The sequence below is a fragment of the Telopea speciosissima genome, chromosome 10 (assembly GCF_018873765.1).
Source record: "Telopea speciosissima isolate NSW1024214 ecotype Mountain lineage chromosome 10, Tspe_v1, whole genome shotgun sequence".
Taxonomy (NCBI): domain Eukaryota; kingdom Viridiplantae; phylum Streptophyta; class Magnoliopsida; order Proteales; family Proteaceae; genus Telopea; species Telopea speciosissima.
In genome coordinates, this window is record NC_057925.1 from 63,551,764 (window position 1) to 63,573,368 (window position 21,605).

Here is a 21,605-nt window from a genome sequence, read left to right on the forward strand (position 1 = left end):
GTTTGAAGAGAGGTGAATAGTGGGAGATGTTTCATTTTATATAAGGTGTATTAGTCGGTCTCTTAAACCTTATATCTATTAATTAAAAATGATTATTTAGCCATATTTGTGTACGAGGGTTAGTTAAACGGGTCCCACGTACCAACGTTGTTGGGAAACATTTCAACAAGCTACATGGGATGCGGCAGCAAGATCCCCGACTCGAGGCACCGGGTCCCGAACTCCCGAGATAGGAATCCGCAATAACAGTACTCTGGTTGATATCAGTGGTTGACCCGAGGGATCCACCAGAGTGTGTTCTTTATGTTGTCCAAATGTCGGAACGCCCCGAGTTTGGCGATTTCGGGTACAAACACATTTTCAATGATGTTTTCATGCCCCAAATACCCAAGACATGGTCAGGGTTGTTTTCCATGATTTATACATTAGAGTATAAATTTTGAAATTGTACGGGGGAGGTACATGTAATTTTTTCGATAAATGACGGGTTACCACAAGGACTCCTTCTTCATCTTCTACCCGTTCAAACATTAAAGCAATACTCCAAAATGTATACAAGACTGCAACTTCGGATTCGGTACCTACCATCGGATTTAGGTTAGGGTTCGGGTCGAAAAAGCCAAGCTGTAACATTCTCCCCACCTTACAGAAATTTCGTCCTCGAAATTTGGCGTGTCTGGGGATCCGTACAAGTAAGGATACCTTAATCACTTTTATCTTTTTATCACCCAGATGTTCCTTTATCGAGGCGATTACTTCTTAGTACCTTTTTATCTCGTATCGGTATGCCTCTTTCGTTTTAATTGAGTTGCCAATGTTCAATTCTCAAATATCCGGTCCTCAACAAGCGATGTAAATCACACTCAGGTTTGGTTAATCTAAGACTCTATTTAATATAAGTACCTAAGGGAAATCGAACCCCAAACGTATACTTCAAGAAGTCAACAGATCAAGTTATCCCCGCATATTCCACCCACTAATCTATGTTTCTTACAGCTTTGGGTTATATGGTATTAGTTTATACTACCTTGTTTACAAGATTTTTTTTATTTTTTTGTGAAGACTCACTTTATGTTTTTCAATACGTAACTCAACTTTAGAATGAATAGGGTATTGATGGGATCACTACTGTTCACTCCCAATGACGGAGGGGACATTCGGTGATCCATTACTCTACTCATATCTATTATTGAGCAAGGTTTTGTCAAAAAATCCTTCAGTTCTAGTCCTTTTTGTTCTTGGCTATTCTTGGTTATACTGACACCTGTTTCCGTTATTTTTTTTTTTTTGCCAACTTAAACCTCCAGATCTGTTATTCAATCCAATTACTTGATATACCTCATACTTACTTGAATTCAGTCTGTAATGTTCTATCCATTTGATTTGTGGGTATATATTCTTATCGAGACTTTATTACGCATCAACGGTCTCTCATCGTCCCTCCAAAATCTAGATACGAATATAAGATTTTCTAATGGATAAAGTTCATACACTTCGTTTAGATTCACAACATATTTAGTAGAAGTGCTAACCATTAAATTATGTTCTAAGTTCTTCTAGGGCATATTTCTATTACTAGAAAAAGTAGTAGGAACGAAGGAGTGTGATGTACTGAACTTAAATAATATTCAAATAGGTGTGGATGAATGATAGGAGGACACACTCCACGAGGAACATTTTTGTTGGATCGAGTTCGAACCATGATTGTTTTCTGAAAAGAAAATTTGGGAATATATATACTTGCTTGGATGCAATAAGAAGATTCGACATATCACATATGTTGGGACAATGTTATACTCTCTAAATATTGGAATAAAATCAATCAATGATATATGCTTCACAAAAGTATGATTTAAGATCTGAAATTTACAGTCGAAACGTTTATATAGAAGGATGATGAGGCAAGATTAAGCAGAAATGTGTACTTGTATGTCCTAACTTAAACACTAGATTTGGTCTTACCGTGGATGGAGTAAGATTTCGATATGGGTTGTTTGAGTCTGGAGTTATTCTATTCCCCTTTCGATTACACAGAAGTCCCTGGCTGTTAGGGTTCAATTGTGGTACAACTAGGTCTGTAGATATCCACAATTCATTGATTATCTTTTTGAGTTTATTATTCGGCTCATGAGCGTCGTTATTGTCATATCGGTATTCTTCGATTGGTCTTAAGGTGTAATTCATTTGCAAATCTCCGTATGGCATTAATCTTTTTTTGCTCGGGCTGTAGTCAACTAGAGTATGTTCAAACTAGGAGTTTGATCAAACCACATAGTTCTCTATCCGTTACTGCACATTTGAGAATCTAAATTTTTTTTTTGTACTTAGGGAAGCGTATCCCATTAGACAGGTATAATTTATCTTATGAGTATAGAGGTTAAATCATGGGTGAGGTGTCCAAAACTAAGTTTTAGAAGTATTCAACTCAATCCCAACCGAATTTCATTGTCTAGCCAGTCTCTGGTGTGTGTGAGGTGTCGACCAGTCACATCAACCAGAGTATCGGGGATAGTTTTTTTTTTTTAAAACCTAAATCACACTTCATTTTCTTCATTTCTTATTAGACTTTTGGGAGAGCAGTTGCTCTAAGAACGACTAGAGACCCTCTTTTTTTTTAAAGTATTCTCTCATCATTCTAAAACTTTCTTCAATGTTCTTGTACTCAATATTGCAAAAAGGTAAGTTTTATTTGAAATCCCTAAATTTCTTTGTAAATTTATTTATTATTTTTACAAACCCTAGGTCTTTTCTTGTGAAATCTTTTTTTTTTCTTGTAAATGTTGTTCCTCTTGTTTCATTGCTTCAACTAAATGCTTTCTTTGCTATTCTTGTTACCTTCTTCTCTTTTTTTTTTTTTTGTTTGAGGTTTCATTAGAGATTTTTTTTTATACACTCTCTAACTCTTCTCTGTTTCTCTGCTCTGATTTTTTTTCTTCGAATCCTTGTAAATGCCATCTCTCCTTTGATCTTGTATGATCCATATATATATATATATATAATGCTATAACCTATGCTTCTAAGTCTTGTTTGTGATGTTTATGTGTATTATATAATTTTTTTTTTTTTTTTTTTGTAAAACTTCTAACTCTTTTCATCTCTTATTGTTTCCTTGTAACCATGTCTTCAAGTAGAGCCGGTGGTGCATCAAAGAAGACTTTGGTTAGTAAATGCCAACGACAAGAGTCACCAACCCAGCCAGCATCATCATCCTCATCATCTGAGGATGAGCCATATGTTGCTTCTACAGAGGAGGAAGAGGAAATGGGGAATTTGATGAGGACAGATTCTTAAATTACTCAAATTCTTAAAAAAAATAGGGTACCTATCGTGTGAAGAAGGTGGAGGATGGTAAGGTGATCAATACAGAGCATCTTAGGAAATTCGGAGTTTACGAGCGTTTCAATGCTTTGAGTTTGATTTTACTGATGAGGCGACAGGTGGAGAGGGAACAGAGTCAATCAACAATGCTACCCTCAAAAGAATGCAATTATTTGACAAGGCTGGTAGCGATGAGGAAGGAGGACCGAATCAGGGTGCCACTGTTGGAGGTCATGCTGGGGCCTCATCATCATAGGGACCGTTACCACCAGTTGGAGTTTATGGTTGGGAGGACGTGATGGCTCGGCTTGACAGCTCGGGTATATGGCTCACCAACATATCTACCCGGATGGATCAGGGCTTCGCAAGAGTGGAGGGTAGATTGGGTATCATGGAGCGGAGGCTAGACTTCTGGGATGCACGTTTTCAAGTTAATTTGCATCCACCGCCATCAGCACAAGACCCGCCTCAGGAGTAGACCTAGGCCTTAAGATTTTCTAGTGCTTTCCAACTATGTTTTGTGTTTTATTCCTTTCATTATTAGTTGTATATATATATATATATATATTTTAAATTTTAGAAAAGAAGTACGACGTAAAAGCTTATAATCTTGAATTATAATATATTATCAGCTTTTTCACCTAGCTAGTCTCCTGTGGTGTTCCTCTATCCCCCATTTATATTTATATTATTTATTTAATTATTTATTTTTGGTTCTAGACCTTGTCACTTTCACTCCCGTCGCTTGTGAGTGTTAATAGAGCATCATTGCTCTGATACCATCTTTGTCACACCCGCAAATCACCCCCTGGGAGGATTCAGCCAGTGATCCAAATACCTGAAGTATTCGAAGACCTCCAGGATCCAGATGCAATATTTACACGTCACAAGTACAACACCATATCAAGATAAAAAGGATTTCATTGACCAGAGTGCGCGAAAAATACAATTCATAAGTTTATATATATATTATTTACATTTAGATCCCCTTTTTCCCAAACAGCCTAGATTTACATAGTTTCATCCATCGGGCCAGAAATAAGCTATACTAAAATATTTACAGTGGAATTACATCTGCTAAAAGAGTGGAGTTTTAACAAAAGAAAAACAAATGAAAAGACTTCGTCATCAGTCCCTGTTCTCCAAGTAATCCCCTCCGCCACTATTGTATCCACCTGCAAGATCATCTAAAAGAAAATATTCCACAGGGGTGAGTTCCACCGAGCCCAGCAAGTAAAGGATAGACCACACACAAGCAATCACACATACAAAGCAAAAATCATAATGCATGGATTCAATTTTAAACCTAATTTTCACCTAACAAACAATGCCTAAGTCTCTAAGTCGTACTACGCCAACAACTCGAGAAAACAAACTTGGGTCCGTCAACTCAACCCAAGCCGTAACCTCAATTGTTGCATGGAGCCCACACCGATAGTAATCTCCAGATCCTCCCGTGGGTAGACCCCGATAATCATAGTCTGGACCCCACCCCGGCGTTCCACACACTCCTCAGCAACAGGGAGCTATGATCACCCAACACCTGGACCCCTGTTGGTAAGGGTTGTAGTACCAAGGAATGACGTCCCTAGCCATATGCAGACTAAATGGCATAGTACGAGGTGTATAGTGCTCCCGTATCCCATACTACGGCGCACCATACCTCTCGTTTCTAAGCCGTCTAAGGCATCTATTCTAGGATACAAATCACACCTTCAAACATATTCCACATTTCATCATAATTCCACAACTTCATAATCATAAGATATGAATGAAGTAATTAATAAGACAAGTTCTAACAAGAATAATTTCACACATATGCACGTTTCCTGATAATTAATCTAAAATGATAAACACTCCAAAATAAAATCAAGGCATATCCCCACTCACCTTGCTTTAGTTGATTTTGCACTGCCGGGTTAGTTTACGAGTCGTTTGCCAGTAGGTTCAATGATCTAAGAGTTAGGTCCTAATATTTATAAACCAAACATATATGTTAGGCGGTATTCTAATGTTTATGGAGTTCTAATATAGGTTAGGGTTAATTTAAAACAGGTTTGGAGCTAAGAGAACACCTGACAACAACACTGGTCTATCTCTGGTTGACCAGTGACTTCCACCAAAGACAAACAGTAAACGAAAATTGACCCAAGAGTTAGGTTTCTAATAGTTATCAACTAAGCATGCATGCTAGATGATATTCTAATGATACTGAAATTCCAAGATAAGTTAGGGTCGATTCGGAATAGATTTGGAGTTAAGAAACACATTTCAGTAACACTGGTCTATGTCTCTGGTTGACCAGTAACTTCCACCAGAGACGACCAAAAACGAAAATTAAAAGGGAAAACAGAGTTTTAATGGAGGTTTTGGGTTGGTCTTCCCCAATTTACATCAGGGATGATTCCTACATATAAGATTGAGTTCCTGTGACTCAAAATAGGCTAGGGAGGTGGGCAATTTGGGGAATTGGGGTTAAGTTAATGAACATGAGTCAGATATGCAAGAAATATTCAGAATTATTTTACATGAACTGAACCAACTAAATATGGTTGGAAAACTAATTATACAGTCATGGATTAAACTAAACAGAATGTTAATTGATGGTAGCACCAACAATCTAGGACCTAGATGAACTTCCTAATAGAGTCTAGCATATATGGAGATAGCTTAACTATATTAAACAGTCTTCTTAAGTAAACCCACACCCATGAAACTGGGTGCTTGGATTTCCCAAATCAGAGATGAATTTGGCACAGGAATCATGGTAAGGAAAAGAATTAAAGGAGGATTCATGGAAAGGAGATGAGATTACCTTATGATGGTTTCTGTCTAGAGATAAGTGAATGAATTCCTTCTTTAATCAAGTGTATGGAAGCAAAACTGAATCTTCAGTCTTCAGCCTTCTTCTTTCTACTTAACTTCTTTCGTTCAGGTTTGAAGAGAGGTGAATAGTGGGAGATGTTTCATTTTATATAAGGTGTATTAGTCGGTCTCTTAAACCTTATCTTTATTAATTAAAAATGATTATTTAGCTGTATTTGTGTACGAGGGTTAGTTAAACGGGTCCCACATACCAACGTTGTTGGGAAAATATTTCAACAAGCTAAATGGGACGCGACGGCAAGATCCCCGACTCGAGGCACCGAATCCCGAACTCCCGAAACAGGAATCCGCAGTAACAGTACTCTGGTTGATATAAGTGGTTGACCAGAGGGATACACCAGAGTGTGTTCTTTATGTTGTCCAAATGTCGGAACGCCCCGAGTTTGGCGGTTTCATGTACAAACACAATTCCAACGATGTTTTCATGTCCCAAATACCCAAGACATGATCAGGGTTGTTTTCCATAATTTATACATTAGAGTGTTAATTTTGAAATTGTACGGGGGAGGTACGTGTAATTTTTCTGGTAAATGACGGGTTACCACAAGGATTCCTTCTTCATCTTCTACTTGTTCGAACATCAAAGCAATACTCCAAAATGTATACAAGACTGCAACTTCAGATTCTGGACCTACCATCGGATTCGGGTTAGGGTTTAGGTCGAAAAAGCCAAGCTGTAACAATATGAGTGGCATCTCCCAATCCCAAGTCTGAATCAGGGAAGAGGGGAGGATGGTGCGGAAAAAAAATTGGCGAGGTTGCAACCATGTTCCTGCTGCCCCAATCGTAGGCGCCAAATTGGAATAATTCCCTTCCCCTTTGTTCATAAATAGTCAAATACCCTATTTTCCATAATACCCTAAGGCCATGTTTGTTTAGCAAGCTTTTGCAGCGTGGGATTCTTGGGGTGGGAACTGGAAGTATAAAATGAATTCAAGAGTCGTTTGGATGCCAGGGGTGAAATATTGAGGAGCCAACCCAAACTTTTATGTCGGCCCACATGGTAGTGTTTCTCCCACCCCACCCCCTTAAAGTCCCACTGATTTGGTGACTCTACGGAATTTAGGATTCAGATTCTCTACTGCCGAAGGCTTGGCTGCCAAGCCTCCCTGCATCGACACGTGTCCATATTACAATCTAATGGCTCACTTTAGATAAATTCAAAATTTAAAATACCCACATGGTTATCTGACCAACCAACCCCAACCGGGCAGACAAGACCAAAACAAACCGAACCAAATGGTTTGCCCATCAATTGCTTTGCCCCTGCTGCAACTCTTAACTTGGGTCTAAACATTGTCATTTAGATATGAGTAGAACTAGTAAGGGGTTGAACTAATCTTTTTCTCACACTGCGTTAATACCTTTTTTTCTTTTTAATAAAAATGACAATAAATTAGATTAAGCCAAAAAAAAAAAAAACCTCCATAATGTTTTCAAAAACTATCAACCTCATATTTTCTAGCCTAGACCACCTAGATAAACTATAGATTATACTTATAATAATCAAAAGGTTGATATCATACAACACATGAAAACAGTCTAACAGCAATGTAATCTCATCCGACTTCAAAGTTGAGAAGCATCTGAACTAACAGAGAGTCAAATCAATCCAAGCTTTTTATGGATTTACCAACCTATAGGAGTGATCCTTGCATCCCTGTTGACGCTGAAATCCTCCTTGTGCGGTCTAGTCCCAGTCCAGTGCGATCCTGCACTATGATAGAACCAGAAGACAGGAGAGGCAGCTCCCCGGGGTGTGTCGGAAAAGGAACTTATCCCGCCGTGGCGGGAGCTGCACCTGTGCAGCATCACTAAACGACAAGAAAAATAGGGGTAAGGTAGTCATTTCATAGGTGGGTCCCACCTGGGCTCCACATATGAAATGACCACCTCCCCCTGTATTCAGGCTGGGTTTTGGTGCTGCACAATGCAGCTCCCGCCACAGTTGCACAAGATCCAAGTCCAGGTGTGTCCTCGGGGGAGGTCCCTTCAATGCCAAAGTCAGACACATATGACTAGGCCAGACCAAAAAACCGGCTTAAGAAGAGGAAGACGCTCGCGGCCCAACCAAACCCTCAACCAAGGCTCTACGACGAGAGCACATGCAGACGAACTCTACACGTGGACCACCAGGGCCACATTTGCTGACAAATGCTATCAATTCGGTTAAACGGTCCCCAGATCGGATCACCAATATGCCTTGAAGATTACGTAGCCCTAAAAGGGTTTAGAGTTTAGGGCTTAGGGTTTAGGGCTTAGGCTGAGGTTTAGGGGTTTAGGGCTTAGGGTTTTAGGGCTTAGGGTTTTAGGGTTTAGGATTCAGTTTCAAACCTTAAACGATTTGAAGAAGATGAGGGTAGTTTGGTCATTTTATTTTTTAATTTTGATGGATTTTTTTTATCCGAGGGGTATTTTGGTCATTAGATTTCTTTGACACCCCAAATTACCGGACTGGATCAAAGTGCGGCACTGTTTTGAAAGTAGAGGTAGTTTATAATTAGAAAAGTTGTAAGGGGCATTTGGAAAATAGGCATTTTTAGGAAGCATTTGTAAAAAACCTTTTTTTTTAATAATAATTAGTTGGTTATCGTCGCTTATCCTTGTGCAGCAGAAGTGTGGAACGCAGTTTTCACAGTTTCAATAAAGAAGGTAATGGGGAACATCTCTCACCTCATATTTGCAGTAAGACACGTCCCCACATGGCAGAGCCGATTACATGAGGGAGAGAGACGGTGTCTTCTTGTGTGCTAGTAGTCAGTAGCGACTGAGTGCCAGTGTGAGGACTGAGGATAGAAAAAGAGATTACCGTTTCTTTTTTTATATTTTCTGAAATCTGAACATAAAAATCGAAACATCATTACCTTTTCAACAGGGGCGGTGACTCGATCTCACCCGTCACCATCTTCTCCTTTTTATTTCCCCACGGGACTACCCTTATTACGCTCGCCTTTTTTTCCTTACTCCAAAACCCCCCACAGGCCACAGCTCGAGTCCCCCTATCAAAAATATATATATATTGTTACAGTAGTACTGAGGTAGTAGCATGGCGGTCATAATAGCAATTGAAGCTCTCGATGGATAGTAGGAGGAAGAGCCGCTGTTTTGATTTGTGTCAGGTTGGTATTCCCACTGGATAGCAGAGTTGGAGAGTGCGTCCTTGTGAATTTCAAACATTTTGGAGGGCTGGGCCTCCATGGATGTCTACGAAGCAACGCGGATCGTGTTCTCGAGAATCCAGAACTTGGATCCGGAAAATGCCTCTAAGATCATGGGATTTCTCCTCATCCAAGACCACGGAGAGAAGGAAATGATCCGTCTGGCCTTCGGACCCGAGGCCCTTGTGCACTCTGTGGTCCTCAAGGCCCGCAAGGACCTGGGTCTTTCGTCGAACACACCATCGACACCTTCGTCTGCATCGCCTTTCCTCTCCAGACAGAACTCTTCTTCGTCACGTATTCTTGCTAGCAACGGTCTAAACCTTCCACCTTCCCTTACTACGATGGCCTCTTCTTCTTGGACACCATCGTCGGCCTTCTCTGACATCCAGGCTCAGGACGACCTGATCAGTCCCAATTCTACCTCCTCCGCCTCCTACGCGGCAGCAGCAAACGCGAACATGGTCGTTGGTTCTTCTTCCTCGTCTTTTCCATCGACTTCCTTATCTTCTCCTTTCTATGGCTGTGGTAGAGACCTCGTCGATGAATTCCAGCTTCAAGACCAGCTCTCCTTCCTCAATGATGCCTCTCCCACCCTAGGCCCAAAGAATGCTGACTTGTTCTATCCACAACCGGAGGTAGCGGCGAGTCCAAGCGGCGGCACTGGAGTTGACGCTACGCTTTTCCCCTCTTACGCGGCTGCAGCTGCGGCCGCCTCCGCTGCTACCAGTTGGGAAACTACAATTGAGGGACAACACCGGAGGAGCTGCTCCGTGAACGACATCTGCTTAGGGTCCGAAGCCGGGTCCGGATATGGGTGGAAACCGTGTCTATACTTCGCCAGGGGCTATTGCAAGAACGGTAGCAGCTGCAGGTTCCTCCATGGGCTCCCTGATTCCTCCCCGATGGTCGCTGATGCTGCTGCTATGGCGTCGTCCTCACCAAGTAAGCTTGACCGCTTTGATGTGGTGGAGCGGTGTCAAGAACTCAGATCCAAAAATGCCCAACAGAGGTTGGGAAACGCGTCGCCGCTACTGGCCTCAGCCTCTTTCCCGTATGCCACTGTTACCCGCGGCAAATGCATGAATTTCCTGCTTCAACAGCATAACGACACCACCCAGAGGTATAAACTATCAACTGGAGATTGATTACTTGGTTTCTCCTTCCTGTTCTCCTAGCCGCTGTAAGGAGAAGTTAGCACTTAGCACCCCCTCCACACCCCTCATCGCACCCACATCAACACCAACACCCCCCCCCACCCAAAAAAAATTCTCTGTTTTGTTTGTCTACGGAGTGCTATTTCAACCGTTCTTTGACGTGCCATACAAATTTAAATTCATCTCCGTTGGTGTGGGTGGTCGTGGTTCTTTCCAGGGCTGCGGCGGCCTTGATGTTGGGCGAAGACCTACACAAATTCGGCCGGTCGCGAAATGAAATCTCAACGACAGGCGGAGGGATGGTGAACCCTGGATCCAGGCAGATCTACCTTACGTTTCCAGCTGACAGCACTTTCAGAGAAGAGGATGTTTCCAATTATTTCAGGTTTACACGTCTTCCCCAATGCATCATTTGAAGAGAATGGATCATGAATGAACCATTTCCTCTCCCCCCCCCCCCCTTCTTTTTCTTCTTCTCTTTTCTCTGACCTATACTCTTTTCTTCTTGAAGCATTTACGGTCCTGTACAGGATGTCAGGATCCCATACCAGCAGAAGCGAATGTTTGGGTTCGTTACGTTCGTCTACGCGGAGACGGTGAAGCTGATCCTGGCCAAAGGGAACCCGCATTTCGTATGCGATGCTCGGGTGCTTGTGAAGCCCTACAAAGAGAAAGGAAAAGTCCCAGACAAGTACAGGCACTCACTCTCTCTTTTCGCGGCCATCTCTCTTTCCTTTGTTTCATCGCATGTTTGTCAAAACACCATTTGTTTTTTGGTGGGGGGTGGGGGTTGGGGGTTGGGGAAGGGGCGGAGGGAATGACCATCGAAGATCCTGTTTGACTGGTAATTAATTTTTCATTGCCATTACTGATTTACTGCTGCAGGAAGCTGCAACAGCAGCAGCAAGCTGAGAGAGGGGACTTATCGGCATGTTCTACACCTACTGGCGTTGACATTAGGGACGCCTACGATCTGCAGCTCGGTAAGTTTGTGGTCAAGGATACTAAACTTTCTCTCTCAAAACTGGGTGGAATAAAAGAACAAACTTCGATTCAGGACCAAGGATGTTTTACAACACCCAAGACGTGCTGTTGAGAAGGAAATTAGAGGAGCGTGCCGACCTGCAACAAGCCTTAGAACTCCAAGGACAGCAACTGATGGGTCTGCAGCTTCTCGACATGAGGAAACACCACCACCACAACAGTCCGTCCGCTGGTGCTCTGGTTCCCTCCCCGACTCAAACTCACGGCAATCAGACATACGTCCTCCCGTCCGGGCGGGAAAGTCCAGAAGGTATCCGTAATTAATTTAGGTTGACATAATTGCCATTTTTCTTGTATCTTAAAAAGTGAAAAAATAAAATTCCTTTATTGCGTTGTATTTTGCTGCAGAGAACTGTACAAACCCTGAAACAACCATTTCTGCTGCTGCTGCTCATCGACAGTTACATCAGGCGACTAATGCGGACGAGGAATCCAGAGGCGACAACGAAATTGGCAATGGCAAGGAGCAGAGGCCCGACCTAGTCGACGGTAACTTCCAAGATGGGTATGATATCTGACACTCATTGCAGTGAATGCTGACGCGAGGGGATGGCCCACACGCATGGCAGAAAACCCTAGATTGCTTGGATTTTGATGATTTCTTATTTTAGTTTGTTCTGTTTGATTTCCTAATTTAGTTTGATTATGGGGTCTTGGGAATTATTCCAAATTTGGTGCTCTATTCTTTGAAAAAGGTTTAATTTTTGTAAGTGTAGTTGAAGTCTTCGCGTAGTGTTGGTGACTTGGTGAGGGTGCTTCCTCTTATTTCTTTTTTCATCGATTCTTTGTTCTGAATGGTCCTAAAAATTGAGTGCAGCTTGGAGCATAATCTCCCAGACAGTCCCTTCGCGTCTCCCACGAAGTCTGCTGAACCCACTTGCGTCTTCTCCACCTCCAGCGATGCGGCGGAGTCAGAGATGGGTGCCGCCTCAGCTTCCTCGTCTTCTTGTAACAATAAACTGATCTCTCCCTCGTTGTTGCCTGCAACATCGACCCTGGACATGGCTTCCTTCAAATCGTATTTCTTCCATATGCCCAGGTGGGGGAGGGGGGTGGGGTAGTACACTGTTAACCGTTACCGCTATTTATCCGGCAGTCTGTGCTGAGCTGACTGCTGCGGTCTTTGAAGATAAAACAAACATGTGTTTTAGACTTGGGATTCAAACGTAAAGGTGTTCTGCTTTGGCCTTCTTGCAGGTTCTCTTCCGGACGAGGAATCATAGAAATGTAGGGAAAGGATGGAGAGAGGACGTGCGAGCTAGGATGGAGTGGGATGGGATTCCCTCTCTCGGTAAGGACTTCAAAAGACGTTTTTTTTTTTAACTTGCATAATTTTAATTCGTTGAATTTGCGTGATGGTTGGCATAGATATTTTTTATTTATTATGGTTTTGCTTCTGTTTTTTTCTCCTCTTCCCAGTTCCCATTCCTTTCCCGCAGAAAATTTGATGACGAAGAAAGTAAGGAAGAGTTCTGTATAATCAAACACTATATAGATAACGAGACATGTTATTGTAACAGAGAAGAAGATTTATAGGAGACGTAGTGACGTAGAGAAGTCTCGGCTTCGTCATCGTCCTTATCCTGTGATCATCATTGATACCATATCATATGATATATGCATACATACATAACAGACAATGTACTGACCTTGAGCATGACGCCCACCCCATCTCTGGTCCCTAGTCCCTAGTCCGTAGTCCCTACCCTTTTTTAATTTTCAGTTTTACCTCTATCTCACTCTCTCCCCATGTTCCTCTGTCTGGCCTTTCATTTACCTTTATCTGTTGAGGGAAAAAGGACCACGAGCGACGGGGTGGAGACCAACGACGTATGCTGGTAACTCTGTATTTGATTTTTTTTAGATATAAATTTACAATACATACTAGTACGATTATGACTCAGCCGAAGAACAGCAGGGAGAATCAAATCGCAGGCAGAAAACCAAGATATAGAAAACAGGAGGAGCTGAAATTTGTGCGATAAAGGAACACGATGGCATGATGGGAAGACTGAAGAGGGGTCAGGGAGTTTGGGAAAAGCTCATCGAAGTCTCGGGACTCAGCTCAGCTCAGGACTCATGTTAGCCGAATGGTGACGGGGAATTTCTACCACTTTTTTTTTATTTCTTGTTAATTCTTGTTAATTATATTGTTGTTGTAAACAGTATCGTCATTGCTTTAGGTCATCAATCAAAAACAAACAGATAAACAGAGAAGGAAAACAAAATGAGAAAATACGGGAAAAAAAAAGAAGAAGAAGATGGTTGCTTTATTATTATTATTAATTTTAAAATTTTTTTTTTCTTAGGTGCGTTGCAGGAATATCTTTTTTTAATAGTTTAGAGTTCTGTCATATACTCTAATTTTTTTGGTTACTTTGTCCTTTTGCTTTTCTTTCGTTTGTCGATTAAATTTCTATTTCTAAAAGGGCAGGGGTGGTGGGTGAGTCACAGTCACATGGGTTCTGACACCGCATGTGGCCCTCCTCAGCTGCCCTGCCCTACACAGTACCCACACGAATTTATCTTTCTGAAATTTCTCTGCTGTCTCTCTCTCATATTATTATATGTGCATGACATACACAAAGGACAGTGTTGCTCGGGTGTCCCACTGCGACCACACACTCCCACCCGTCTCGGGATTCGGCGCTCAGCCCTTTCGTTTTCATCCTCCAGCTTTTCGCTGTTTCTCTCTCCCTCTTTTTGAGCTTTTTATTTTAAAATTTCGTGAAAGTCTCCAACCAAACCCCTCGTGGCCCCACGTCAATTTCCAAAAATTTTGCCAGCGTTTGTTGGATCTGGGGTGGTCCGGATCCTCTACTTCCACACACGTACTTCTATCCTACTTCCGTGAGTTCACAGTGTTCACAGTGCGCCCTGATATGCATCCAACAGTTGAGATTAAAAAAATTCAAAATATTTTGAAAACCTCGGGGCATCCTTGAACACCTTAAACTTCAAACCAATCCCACCCAACCGATTCGGCTCATCAACCCAAACTAAACCCAAACCTTTCATTTGCCTAGGGTTTCAAGGTTTCAGATCGTTCATCTTCTTCCCAAATCTGCTCCATCGCTCCCTTCTTCCTTCTGAACCTTGTGAACCAAGTTTTCTATAAAATATACCTGTTGTTTCACTCCGACAAGGTAGATATCACCGTAACTCACATTCCATGTGAAGAATCCGTAAGGGTCTTCATCGAAAACTTTTTCATCGCTTCCCTCTCTAGACATTCTTTTGTCAAATCTCAAATGTCAAATAAGAACCCACTTCACTAAACCATTTCCCCCCTTCTGCAACTGTAGAGTCTCAGAGCCTCTTGATTTCACCGTTCCAATTGTTCAAAGAAGTTGAGATTGTGATTGACTACACGCAAATTGCAGCCAGGGTTTATCATCGTCTTTTCTGCCATTTGAACTTAAGAATCTCGAAGTTGAGATTGTGATTGACTACACGCAAATTGCAGCCAGGGTTTATCATCGTCTTTTCTGCCATTTGAGCTTAAGAATCTCAGAGATCTCATCTTCAAATCTCTGCTTCCATGATGTAGTGAAAACCTCGCTCCGCTCCCTTCTTCTCTGCTTCCATCACAGAGCAAATCTGGAGTGCCCATTTACCTACTCAATATGTAACTTGCCAACCGCCCCTCCCACTGCTCTCCCTTCCTCGATCATCATCCACGCTTTCATGACATCCTCTTCTCATCTACACACATAGCAAACCAAACTCTCTTTTTTCTTTCATGGAAAAATTCTCTTTTTCCTTTTTGTGGTTTTCATTTGGGTGAGAACAGAATTTATGAACAGATATCAATTAAGGCGTGCTAGATCACCTAGGGAATAAGAAAATAAGGGGAATAGTACTGTAACTTCAATACAAAATATAGACTTAAACGATGGGTTCAAACCCTAATCAATTTGGAGGAAAAATTTTCAGTTTCAATCTTAAACGATTTGGGGTAGATGAAGGTAATTTGATTATTTTATTCTTTAATTTTGATGTGTTATTATTAGAAGAGCATTTTAGTCATTAGATTCTTTAAAATTAGTCTAACAATCCAAATTAACGACAGGGACCAAAGTGCTACACTATTTTAAAAGTAAAAGGAATTTATAATTAAAAAAATTGTAAAGAGACATTTGAACAAATAGGCATTTTCAGGGGGCCATTTATCAAAAACCTTTTTTTTTAATGAGAAACAAAAAAATAAATAACAAACTTAAGGAGAAATAGGTCGAATAGTACAAGCATTCCTAGCCAAATTCCAGGCAATAACTGCACATAAGTTATGACTGCTAAACCTAAAATATACATTCTGCTAAACCCTATTTTTTTTTGAGTAAAGTATACGTACCCCTTATAATGCACCCAATATTTCTCGTATCCCCCCTGAGCGGCTCAATATTCCATGTACCACCTTTCAATATTACACGTACCACCCCTACTTTATACCCCAAATGCCTGATAGATCCAATCCGTTAAATACAATCGTTAAATGTCAAAATTTTGACCATTTTACCTTTTGCTCCATTTTTTTAAATTTGAAAAGATTTAATTATCCTTATTTGTTACCCTAAACTAGTTGAAAATGATCATTTTACCCTTTGCTAACCTAATTTGAAAAGACTATTTTACCCCTAAAGACTTGTTCCTAAACACCCCAAAATGCCATCTTCCCCAAATCATCATCTTCTTTTACATACCCGCCACCACCGCCACTGCCACCCAACTCGACAATCGGCAATCGACAATCGGTAATCGCCGCTGCCTACGCCGTCGCGAACTGAAGGGAACCCTTTTTTGAATAAAATCTGAAACCCTGCAAGCCTGCTTCTCCTCGATCCGACACTTGCAACAACCGATCACTGAGACAAAGAACACCTTTGCTGAGAAGATGAATGGAGACCCACGTTCGATTGCAGAAATTTCAAGTAACAGCGATTGAGGATTATTACAGACATATTAATACTTAAAATAAAAAAGGGGTGAAGAATATGAGAGAAGGGAGAGGATGGGACGATGGAGTTCTGGTTATGGGAGTGGGGTAATCAAAGAGAAAATAAAAAAGGTTTCCGGTGTTGGATTTGGGTTTGGTTGAGTGGAAAGAGAAAAGAGATGGGTGGGGTTTGATATGGAATAAAAACTAGAAAATAGGAATTGAAGATAAAGAAGTGGGTTCGATGGAGATTAGAAGAGGGATTTCATCTCTCGGAGATCGGTTTTTAGATGGAGAAGGGAGAATAGGGTATTGGAGATTGGGGTTTAAAGATGGGAAAACAAAAAACCAAATGGATTTGGTAGGTCTCAGAAATGCGATGGAGATGGTAAGAAAAGAAATCAAAATAAAAGGAGAAGTGGAGAAGAAGAAGACGATGTCGGACGAGAGTCTTCTACCCTGGCTCAGGGAAGCTTCGAGCTTTCTCGTCTCAGTGCTTCTTTTTTCTTTCTCCCTCACTCTGCTACTCTCTGTTTCTCTCATTTGTCTTGGAACCCCAAGCCAATGGTGGGTGGCAGTGGTGGTGGGTATGTAAAAGAAGATGATGATTTGGAGAAGATGAGGGCATTTTGTGGTTTTTATGAACAAGTATTTAGGGGTAAAATAGTCTTTTTAAATTAGGTTAGGGTAATACATAAATGAGGACAATTAGGTCTTTTCATTTATAAAAATAAAACAAAGGGTAAAATGATCATTTTCAATTAATTTAGGGCCACAAATAAGGGTAATTAAATCTTTTCAGATTTAAGAAAATGGAGCAAAGGGTAACATGGTCAAAATTTTGACATCTAACGATGGTATTTAACGGATTGGACCTATTTGGCATTTGGGGTGTAAAGCAGGAGTGTTACATAGAATATTGAAAGGTGGTACGTGAAATATTGAGCCGCTTAAGAGGGTACGAGGAATATTGTGTGCATTATAAGGGGTACTTGTACTTTACCCTTTTTTTTTAATAAGAAAAGAAAGATCATTTCATTAACCAAAAGGTAAATGTACATCCGGATTCAAGACTTGAAAGAAATCATGATCCTTCAAGTCCTTAAAAGCAAATCCAGTCAAAATGGGCGAGATTGTCTGGTGAGAAGTACATCTAAACAAAATATTTTGCGACATGGAGGTGATATTAAGTAAAGATGGAATAAGAGGCATGGGCCATTTTTTTAGAACTGGAGTAGGGAGGCATAAGGCCACATCTGTACAATCATGCCAAACTTCATGGATTTGGATCCTCGGAACAAAAATCTTCCATCTATCAAAAAACAGTAACTCCATTCTGAGCCCTTAAGGACCGGGTCAGTAATTCCTGCGTAGGACTCATTTAACTTCATGCTCCTCTTCTAACTGCCATGGTTGTTCTTTGTCGATAACGACAACCTTCCATACCTCAATTGCATCTATTCCTTGCAATTAATTAATCAAATCGATTTCATTTTAGGGAAAAAAATCATAAATGTAAGCAATCAAAGTGCGATCCAACGGAAGGCGAAAACAAGATCATGGATATCGATGGGAGATATCATTCAATAACAGAACAAAATAGGGATCGATCATTACCTAGAGCCTCATAGATGCAAGACCTCCAGCCGATGATAGCCCTTTCACGATCGTTCCACGTACCACGCAAAGCTTTACGTTCCTCGCACAATCAAACCAACTCCTCCACACTTCCAAGGATCACAAGGCCTTGGATTTTCTCTAAGATCAAACACCAAGAGAGGGAGAGGGAGAAAACGATTCTAGGAGAGGGGGAGAGTGTTGGACTTGTGTGTCCATCAAACCTGGTTCGGTCCGGTTCAATCCGATTTTACTTTGTATTGAACTTTTATACATTTTAGTTTAATATTATCACATGCGATATAAAGTTTTTGAGCATTATGTGTCCATAAGTTTTACTTAAAATGGTAGTCACAACTAGGGTTCGGGCTGGGCACCCTTATCATATGGTCGTCGCATTGGATATGCCTAAACATGTGATGTCAGGGTACGAATGCGAATACTCACATGATTAATGTGTGTATTGGCAATGAATCTATTTTGTCGATTCCCTCATGTATTATTGCCAGATGTAGGAAGGGATAGACATGTGTCACCGACACCTTTTGCTTGAGGGAACCCTGTCACTGCAAAGTGTGATCGCATTCTTTGGTTCATCAATGACTGAGACTCAAGTGAGTCAAAGCCGGTGTTCTGGGAATGCGTGAACACTTTGTGAATGAATGAGTTACTCAACATGATCACCACTATCCGATTGGAGAACACCAAGATTGAGATTATTTGTATATGGTCGGATCAGAATCTGGTTCCAGTGTCGTTTTGAAAATTATTTTGCAAAAATCTATTTTACATAAAATAATAGATTATATATGATTATTTGAACAAAATGTTTTATTGAATTTTGCGGGACTCGATCAGATGCACAGACACTCTTATATGGACATGTACTATGGAATGGGGTTTGACAGTACATGAGTACATGCCCTAGATTCCATAATGATGGTGTTGATTAGTTGGGGGAGGTTGTACATGATGATTTATTATCATGTAGGGAGTTATTTGGAATTTGTTAAATTAATTGATTCTATTAATTAATAGATATGGTGCTAATTGTAATTATCCATTAATTTAAATAAAGTAACTAATTAAATCATTCCCTATTAGATTCTGCTTCTTCACCTTTTAGAAGCATTTTGAGTTTAAACAGAACTGCTAAACAAAGAGAGAGAGAGTCAGACTCTCACTGGGATTAATTTAATCCATCCAGGTAAACCCTGACATTATAAAAGGGGACCAGAAAACACAGAGGGGGCCAGGCAGAAAATGGCAGTGCTCCACATTTTTCTGGCTGGCCCCCTCTTGCCTGCATTTTGGTCTCTCTCTCTCTCTCTTGTGATCTCTTCTTCTTCTTGTTTCTCTCTACTGCAATTGAGAATTAGGGTTTTAGAAACCCAGATCTATGCTTGAAGAACTGGAGAGCATTTGGGATTGGCTTGAAAAACCTTGGTAGCACCATTGGAGGTTCAGATCTGTTTACTTGGAGCGCTCATTGGAGGAAGAACCATTGTCTATTGGAGGAGCAACACTTGAGGTTCACTAGGTTAGCAAATCTTTATTGATTCCTCTTATTATTAATTATTGATTATTCATGGGATGTGAAAGAAACTCGAATCGATTTATTTTCGCTGCGCATTCGGGTATGGGATGGATCCCTCTTTCCATGTGATGGATTAGAGAAGAGTTTCTGCATCTCTTTTGGGTTCCATAATTACATGGGACACAGAAGGGAATGGCAGAGCATTGGTTTATCAGACCAAACCCTAATTGAGATGCACTAGGGTTCCCATGGGCAACCATGGGAAACCCTAAAATTTATATGGGACGTCCATGGGCAACCATGGGCTAACCCAGGGCGTGCAATACCCTAATTGGTTTATAATTGATTTTCCTAGGGAACCATAATTTGATCCCTGAACCGTAGTTTGACCTACAGTGTGGTATCAGAGCCACCTTTTCCACTCATGAATATCAAATAATTAATTGTTTAATGTAATTGTCATGTGTGAATTGCAAGTTTAAAATTCTTAATTGAATTTGCACATGGGGTGACTATGTGGTTGTTATAACAACCTTCCGATATACACATGGGTAGTTACAAGGTTATTAGATTTAACAACTTGCCCATGTGATGATGGATTTGATTGTGTTTTATTGTTCCAATTATTGAAAGCATGATATCAAAGTGGGGATGATGGTTATATTATTTATTAAAAAAAAATTTATGATCATAATTATGGGGGTGGGGGACGCACGCTCCAAGCCTCTGTACACACCCCCCCTCTCCCTGCCCTTCCTTTTAAGCGCATGAATGGCCCTGACAGCAGCCAACGCACGGGCTGTGCGTGCGCAACCTATGCACGGGCTGCTGCCTGCGAGCTGCATGCTTGTGGGCATCAGCGATCGTGGGCTTGCAGCGCCGCTCGTGTTGTGGGCGAGCTGCGACTGTATTTTACCCTCCAACTTTAATAAAAAATAATAAAGGGTTTCTTTTTCAAAACAGAATTTTATTTTTGTTTTGTTTTTGAGGAAGTAGATGGGTGAAGAGATCCCAGTCTCCACCCACTTGCAATTAAAATGTGATTTTAATTTTTAAGGGCTTGGATACATGTTATCACATGTGATGTGATGGTTCAATAATTGAAGAAATCCATGTTTTGATTTACTTGCTTTAATGATGCCCATGCATGAAATTATATTATAATGTGATTATGGGAATGTCATTCTAATAAAATGAATGGATATTTGATGTATTTGATGCATTGAAATTATGAATGAATGTGATGCTTCTCTCTATTTCCCTCTTTCTTTTTTAATAAACAAATGTACTCCACCCCATGGGCAGCCCAAAATAGTAGATTGGTTTCTCCATGCGGGATTTCTTTATTATGTAAAGGAAAGTGTATAAAATATTTTTCCTAGGTTTCCATTGTAATTTTAGAAGAGCTAAAACTCTCAGGACATTTTGATGATCCACATATGGCGCTCAAAACTTATGGAGATACAAGTCACCTACTTTGAAGATGTGATCGGACGGAGAAAATAATCGAAGCGTGACATTTATGGCATGATAAATGCACCCAAGTTATTAGTTTTATTTTTATTGGAAGGATTTTTTAATTGCTTCTGATAAAAATGCTGACATCCCATAATCACTTTTAATTAATGTCGATTAATTATGTTATTTTATTTCATACCGTAAGTGAAAATTGCTTAATCCCTCTTTGATCATAATACATGTATATATGAATTAGTCTAAATCGATAGACATGCCCATGACCTCCTATTGAAGATAAATGTAGAGATTGTGTGATATAACCCCGCATACACCGACAAGACATTATCAGGCTCGTTATCACATGGTTATCTATATTTATCTCTATCTAGAAACGTTAGGGTATGGATAGTGAGAGGGCACTGCGACATCTTTCATGATTCCATAATTCTAACTAATGCAATAGGTAAATACATGACTTGGGTGTGCCAACCTAC

At 40.7% G+C, this 21,605-nt stretch overlaps 1 protein-coding gene across 1 annotated transcript; it reads left to right on the forward strand.

The window, feature by feature from the left end:
* Positions 1-9,302: 9,302 nt before the first annotated feature.
* On the forward strand, positions 9,303-12,807 carry LOC122643874 (zinc finger CCCH domain-containing protein 53-like). The gene is made up of 8 exons (XM_043837445.1): positions 9,303-10,485; positions 10,737-10,904; positions 11,031-11,210; positions 11,405-11,502; positions 11,577-11,813; positions 11,882-12,068; positions 12,381-12,602; positions 12,761-12,807. Exons 1-8 carry the CDS (start codon positions 9,401-9,403, stop codon positions 12,792-12,794), a joined length of 2,211 nt encoding a protein of 736 aa, XP_043693380.1. The 5' UTR covers positions 9,303-9,400; the 3' UTR covers positions 12,795-12,807.
* The last annotated feature ends 8,798 nt before the right edge of the window (positions 12,808-21,605 follow it).